At 34.8% G+C, this 7,875-nt stretch overlaps 1 protein-coding gene across 2 annotated transcripts in view; it reads left to right on the top strand.

The window, feature by feature from the left end:
- Positions 1 to 258: 258 nt before the first annotated feature.
- The window catches only part of LOC137398913 (rab GTPase-activating protein 1-like), a 95,908-nt gene continuing 88,291 nt past the window's right edge, over positions 259 to 7,875 (top strand). For both annotated transcript variants that reach the window (XR_010979055.1, XM_068085076.1), the window contains exons 1-3: positions 259 to 382; positions 1,606 to 1,818; positions 6,340 to 6,411. Coding sequence is in view for 1 of the 2 variants with exons in the window: in XM_068085076.1 (XP_067941177.1) it covers positions 1,647 to 1,818; positions 6,340 to 6,411 (244 nt within the window). In the remaining variant the exon portion in view is untranslated. The remainder of the gene's footprint in view (positions 383 to 1,605; positions 1,819 to 6,339; positions 6,412 to 7,875) is intronic.

The raw sequence follows: 7,875 nt of genomic DNA, 5'->3' as shown, positions 1-7,875 counted from the left end.
TTTACGCATTTGCTTTCCCTCGCAAAACGTCACTTTCTACAACTTTGCGAAGAGCACAGATATATAGCTTATGAAAATAGCGCGGAGTGTTGTCGAGAACGACTTGTGAAGTTGCCGTTTTCCCCCACATGTCTAAACGCAGTTTCATAACCTGGTTACTAACGATTGGTTCGCGACGTCTGACATCGTTTTTCAGTTTTTGATACTAATTTTAGCATAAAAGGGAACTTCCGGATTATACTATTCAGTGCTCTACATTGAATTTATTTGGAGACTACGTAATAACTTATTTAATAAGTTATAAAAATACGCCGTACAACGTCGATATATGTATATACCTTGGCAGATTATTTAGCAAACAAGCTATTAGCTTTGTAATCAGGTAATTAGGTTTTAATCAACTCTTGTTACTTCATTTTCGTATCGCTGACTCACTGTTTAACTCCTCGCTATATCGCTCTTATCCATCCCTGGTTATTTTGCACGTTTTAGCTTTTTCGTCCAGTATTTCACTCATCTTTGTATAGTTGCATCAACATTGGACTAGAACGTGCCTACACATCTCTGTTATATAGTAGGCCTAGTTGACAAACTTGCAGTTTGGTAAAAACCTAAAAAGTACTTATTAGCCAAATAGTGGACAACCTTCACTAAAATGATAAATAATGTGTACACAAAATAACTTTGTGCGTATTTAGGTTTGCCAGTACGTATTCTAATATATCTTCAGCAATATTTAGCTGTTTAAAAACATATTCACCGTATGCAGCTTACATTCTATGAAAATCGAGTCGTATTTCTAGTTTTCAATTGCTAAAATGTTCAAGTTAGAATAGAGTCCCTTGACCACCCATAGGTGGAAGTGGAGACCATCAGACTTGTACGAGCGTCAATTAAAATATTCGCATCTCTGGTTGTTTTTCCTATAAAACTGTTAAAATATGCATTTCGGTTAGATGAGATTGCTCTTAGCTGGCCCTGACATTTTGCGCGAGTTCCAGGACGCTCATCATTAAAACACTGCTCAATAAAACCATTTAGTACTTGGAAAGGGGGGTTTTCAGACTGCATTATGTTATGAAAGGTCTTGACCCTCTGATTTTTCCTACGATTCTGTAATGAATCAAGTCCCAACAATATCTTCTCTTGGGTAACACCCTCCTTCCCCTTCAAACCACTAACAAAACGAGCAGCCTTGTTTTGTATCATCTCAAGTAATTGAAAAAGAGATTTCAGGCTGGGGTCTCACACCTCTGATGCAAATTCCACGTTAGGCCGACAACGAGTTTTATATGCCAGCAGCTTTATTTTAGGTGGTGTTGTCGGAAAATTACGTCTGAGCATGCCCATAACCTGCCTCGCTTCTGAGTGTTACTTATAGATATGCTCACTCCAGTTAAAATCACTAGTTATAAAAACTCCTAAATACTTTTGTTACGCTGTAAGTTAGTTTCCCTAACGAGCATAGACTTATTTTATACTTGACTGCGTCAGTCATTTTACTTCATCGCATATATCCTTGGCCACTTGTTTACATGAGGATTATCTTACCGCCTCATTTGAAATCTTGTCACCGAGGTTATGTTGCACTGTTTTGTTTTACAGTCTCAAGGCAAACTTTTTAACGTGTACTGGTTGTATGGCTTATGGCTAACCTTGGACCTAATGATGAGGTCATAGATGATGCTGCTTCCACTTCTTCTTCCACTTCTTCAGAATACTGTATAGTTAGCAACCCGAACACACCAAGAAGATCATCAGTTAACAGTGATCAAATAGCTGCAGATATGTCGGAGCTTTTGGCAGGGCTCACAGATCGTATGTTCATTTAAATTGTATTTTGCCTTCATTATTGGACAGGTTAGAGATCAATGCTGAAGCTTGATAATAAAACTTCACCACTGAAACTTCTAGAGACTTTTAAATAATAAAATCAGATACTCATTTTGCATCATTTTGATCAAAAATTCTTAAATCCCTAAGTTTCTCATTGCGTCTAAATGGTAATAGACTGGTCTTCAAGATGTGTTGCTTCCTTGCCAACAGGTAGGGGAGAAGTGTTTAATGTGGACAGTTTTTCTTTGTGTTACAGTTATCACTATTCTATTCACTTTAGAATATTCTAAATTATATCTTTAGCTTGTAGAGTTTGTTGGCTCTCTTTTCTTAATTGCATGTATTGTAATACAAGCAATAGTTTTTCCAGAATCTACCATATCGTAAACCACATGATCGTCCACATTACCCACCGATGGTGGGTGATGTGGACAGGTGCACTGGGTAATGTGAACATGTCAGTTTTTGTCACTAAAAGTAAAAATTTCCCAGATATTTAAATAACTACAAGTAATATATGCATTTGGTTATATTCAATTTCACGTAAGCTGTACAGGAATAATTCAAATCTGACAATATAAGATAATAATTCTACTAAGTCATGGTAATAAATCAGCTTGTCTTTTATTGTTGTTGGTATAACAAGTTATGTCTATCTTAAATTGAATGCTGATTGCTTAAAACCAAGTATGAGTCCACTTCTGGTTCTTTCTGTATTTCCCTGTGGCAGCGGTTTAGGTAAGACTAATTCGAGCTGGCTGCGGCTCACATATTTACAATCTGATGGGTCTGGTTTGAAAAACTTCTCACTCCTGTGTCGGTGAAAGTTTACTCCCAACTCTTCAGAGGCAATAGTTTTAATAAAATTAAGGCAATTAACTTAACATTTATGTTTCTAATTACAACATTTAAAAAAAAACTCGCGTCTGTCAATCGCAATCAATAGATGGTGCAAAACCACATTCACTTTTGCATTCGTAGTTATTGGCAAATAATTGTTGGACTGAGAAATTTATTTGTACATATATTAGTAAATTTACTAGTAAGCCTAGTAGTAGTAGTAAAAATTTAGACTTAACGTTGAAACTAGCAAATTAGGCAGTTTATATCATATGCCTTGCAGCACAGGGTAATTTGGACATGGCAATGGTAAGGGTAATGTGGACATGTCCACATTACCCTTACCATTGCCATGTCCTTACCCCATCTTATATATTATTACAAATTTTGATAAACCTCAGTTATAGTCAAGAGTTGCCTTCTGACAATCAATAGAGATAAAAAACACAATATGCTTTGTTTGTGTACATATTGCCCTAAAGGTTCCAACAACATTCACACGACATAACTCAGGTAGTGAAATTTAATTAAAAATTACTATTTGTATGATAAATATTAAGATGCTTACAGATTGATGTATGGTGGATAGAGACTTCCAAATTAGCATGTGGCGTCTTCTAACAGGAAAAGGAAAGGTTTTATAATATGAAACAAGTGGAATTAGTTATAAACTTTGGCTAATAATTTAGCTGTCCACATTACCCAGCTATCCACATTACCCACTTCTCCCCTACATACCGTAAAACCTCTATTTGAACGCCACGGCACTCTATTTCTTAACTCTTCCCCTTTATTGGCGGTCAAAGGAAGTTGCGTTCAAATAAAAGATGGTGTTGTATTTTTCACATCTCGTCAGATTTTTTTGAAGATAAATTTATCCTTTTTACGGACGAAGCGCATTTCGCCTATATTTTTCACCCTCCTTCGGGCGGAGCGACATTAACCCTTTTAGATACAAGAAAACTGCAAACCTATCTCTAATTTGTCATAGATCCCTAAATAAATATGCTTTGGGAAGCCAAGAAATATCTCTAGCCTACCAGTTGATATTTATTGCGTGCAATTACCCTGCGATGAAATTATAGCTTGTGCCATGCTTTGCAATTTGTCGAGGCGTTAAATTTGTTATTTCATTCTAAATTTGAAGGTGTACTCTCATTTTATAACTATATTTAAAATTTTTCTTAAAAGGTCATTGCACTCATTAATATGTTTTCTACAGTTTGAAGCTCAAGCTGGCTTTTCATGTGCAATAGAAGTGGAGTTATGAGCATCAATCCATTGTGAGCTTTGTCTAACCACAGTGATACTGTCAAATAATCTGCAGATTTATAAGTTATATAATAATAATCTGTCAAATTCTACATATATGTATATTGAAGAACAAGTGGCATAAACAAATCGTACTATACTTATATTACATGCAGAAACAAAAATTTATATTTTTAAAACAAAAAATTAAATTAATGTTTGCATCGCTTGCTCGGACAGTTGCATTCTGATTGTTATTTTTGTTTGAAACGGTTCTATCATTTTCTAGTTTTCCAATACCTTCCACAATATCTTCTGGCCTCAACTCTTCTGCACTGCTGAACTAGTCCATATTAGCACCCAAACAATTTTTTGCAGAGGAAAACTTTCATGAGCTGCATTTAGCAAAAGGGCGACCCGTAAAAGTTTGCTTGCTAAATGCAACCTTTGGCCCAAAACTTGCAAACTGTTTTTACATGCATGTTCTTCGAAGTATGAAGACCGCGTTAAACAAGGAACTACTATTAGCCTGAGACATTAATTATTTTTAGGGAGTTGCTTTAAAAGTTCGTTTACCATCATAAATTTAAACCATTTTTTATATATGTGCATGCACTTCGAAGTATCAAAACCGTGTTAAACAAGGAACTATTCAAGTCTGGCACAGTTAGTAATTATTTCTACGGCGTTGCTTTGAATGTTCATTTATCATCATAAATTTAAACCATTTTTCATATAGATACATGTCCATCGAAGTATCAATACCGCGTTAAACAAGGAACTACTATTACCCTGAGACAGTAATTATTTCTGTGGTGTTGCTTTTAACGTTTGACTGGAAATAGTGAAAAGCTTTAGAGTTGGACAGCGAGAGAATTGATTGTTATTAATGTAAACGATCATTATTAATACAATTTTGTGGACACTTTTCTACTGATCACTTGATATTATGGGTTCATAAAGATCAAAGATAGTCAAAGTGGTGGTCAAATGGAGGTGGCATTCAAATAGAGGGTGGCGCTCTATTTTTCAACTCTTCTCTCGAAGGGGCAGTCAAATAAAGGTGGCGTTCGAATAGAGCACCGTAAAACATCTGATTAGTTCAATTTGAGGTGTTAGGGTAACAACGTTAACATTTTTTTTTAGCTTAATTATGTTGCAGTCTTATTTTGCATTTTAAAAGTGTTCCCGATGGACTCGTCATTTTTAAGTGAGTGTCATGGGTACCACAAAATATTATCAATATTAGCTCCTAATGAATGATGTTAGTTGAAGACATTGGAAAAGTTTTGGTTGAGACAAGTTTTCTCTCTAAACTACATGGTGTTATCAGTTTTTCACTATTTTTTCCAACGCTGGTCAAAATCAACTAGGGTCAAAATTAGGTCCTAAAGCAGTATCAGAGATAACCTTTTCAAAGTGTAAAGTTATTTAATTTTTTCATGCCATAAATAATTATATATACAGTGAAACATGGATAACACAAACTTCAAGGGACCGAGCAAAAGTGTTCGAGTTATTAGAGCGTTCAAGTTATCAGGACAGTCATAAGTGCACGTATTTATCAGTAGATACATGTACATATACAAACTATATATCAATCAAAAGCATAGATTGCTTATTGCAAGTTAAATGGTCTCTCGTGTGAAGTTTTAAATATTTTTAATCAGAAAGTATAGATATTTTTCTATCACTTGAGATTTGTTTGTTGCTTTAGGGGCTGTGACTGCCAGGACATTCTCAGATTAAAATTTGCAAAACTTGATCGCGGTTAAAACGCTCCGAAAAAATACATACGTAATTTTCTACCGAGCTTTTTAACCAAGATCAATTTTGCAGTAAGTCAGTTATTACAAAACTTCTTTACTATTAAAAACCCATTATCAATTTTGCCGATATTACTTTAAAGTTATCCAAATTTTACCTCGCTTTTCTTGCTTTCGGAGGGCTTATTGCTAAGCGGATGTTTGGTAAAATTTGATTTTTGCAAACCTTTACAAAAGTTGTTAATGAAAATATTTGCCGATGTTGGTAATAACGAGGCCTAAGAACTACTGAAAGTCGATGTTTACCTCTATGGCTTGGAATAAAGTGATATTTTAAAGCGATAGTAACAACCGTCTCGGTAGCCGTTTGGGCAAAAAACTGTTCGAGTTAACGGAGTTTCAGTCGAGTTATCTAAAGCCATTTATCATTGTGTGGGAACGGACCAAGCAAATCCATTCGAGTTAACCATGTGTTTGATATATCCGAGGGCGATTTATCCGAGTTTCACTGTATTATATATATGCTGATAAAAGCTATTAGCATGTATATTATATATATGCTAATAAAAGTTATTAGCATAAATAAGTGCTCGTTATCAGCTTTGCTGTCAATTTTTTAGTTTAATTACTATCATCAATATTGTAGCTAGCACAGAAGACTGGGAGTTTGATCAGCAGAGTGATTCCGCTTCAGACGGGCGCTCTACTCCCATATTAGGTAAGAAATAATTCTGAGTGCTGCAGATAATCATTAGGGTTATCCAGATAATAGTAATATCGGGGTAGACCTAATACCATCCAGATAATAGTAATATCAAGATAAACCTGATGTTATCCACATAATAGTAATGAATTGATAAACCTAATATTATCCAGATATTTGTACTATCTGGATAAATGACCTAAAATGAAGGTATTTTGTAGTTATTAAGTTGGGGCAGATCTGACTTTGTAAGGTAAGCAATTCTATCTAGCAATACATTTTATTCGTATATTAGACAGAGCTTGGCGAGGTGCTCATTCAATTGTTTAGTGGTGATTTTGAAAGCAGACGATTTAAAAGTCGCCACAATTCAAACATATATCACCAATCGTATAAATGATATAATCATATAATGGCAATTCATCTCACACCTGACGATTTGCAGAGTGAGCGATACTGGAACTCAAACATACTGGCCTTCTAGTCTTAAAAGTAATACAGTCATTGTAAAGCCTTCGAGCATACACAGGCTTTCATGAATTCAATGTTTTGTAATTATCACAAACACAAAGCAGTTTCTTTTTAAACTAAAGTATGCAACTACATCTGATCAGAAATTTACAAGTCTTTTTTACATAATAATATTATGGTATGTTGTGAATTGTCTATAAATAGACCATCTACTGTATGTATATTGCTTTTCTGTCAATATAATAAGTGATATATATTGTGATAGCAAATTTGCAATATCGAAGCATCTGGTAAGTTTTGGAAACCACGAAGCTTTAGTATTAGCGATATCAGGACAAACCAACTCTGCAGAAGGATTTTGGCAGTCATTAACCTGAGACTCATGCTACCGGATGTAGATAACTTTATAGACAGTATCTGGATTTCTAGCTTGTTTTGACTCATAATATCTTAATAAATCTTCTGTATGGAAGGGATTTTGTCATCATTAGCTCTGTCCAGGATGGAGCTTGTGAAACAAGCTCCAAGTTGAAGTTGTAGAGATCGTAAGATAAAGGGCTGTTATGTATCGGTGTAATGAAGCATTTCTTGCATATTGATTCTCTTCAATGAAAGTATGTCTTTTGTACATTAAGTCCATAGAGTATACGCTTACTTTCTTCAACTCAAATCAATCCATTACACAATGGTATTTTTAAGTAGAATAAGTTATAATAAAGGGTCAATCACAATGAATTCAGGCAGTTTTCTTGTAGATATTAAAAGTTTACTTGCAACAAAATTCGCATTAAATTACAGTTATTTGGTATCAAAAGGTTCACCACATCTTACTCTGCTAGGTTGTAGGTTCAAAGATGTGGAAATGTGATTACAAGCTCTTGAAAGCTCAAAAATGAACAGTTAAAAACAAATGCCGTAGGTTGGAATCCCTTTATTTTGATGACGTACTCAACTCCACCTGGTTATTGTTTTGACACGTGATGTTATTGCGTGAAATAAAAGGCTATT

The sequence above is a fragment of the Watersipora subatra genome, chromosome 6, assembly GCF_963576615.1.
Source record: "Watersipora subatra chromosome 6, tzWatSuba1.1, whole genome shotgun sequence".
NCBI lineage: Eukaryota > Metazoa > Bryozoa > Gymnolaemata > Cheilostomatida > Watersiporidae > Watersipora > Watersipora subatra.
Note: the sequence above shows the minus strand (reverse complement) of the source record. Positions and strands in the feature narration are given on the sequence as shown.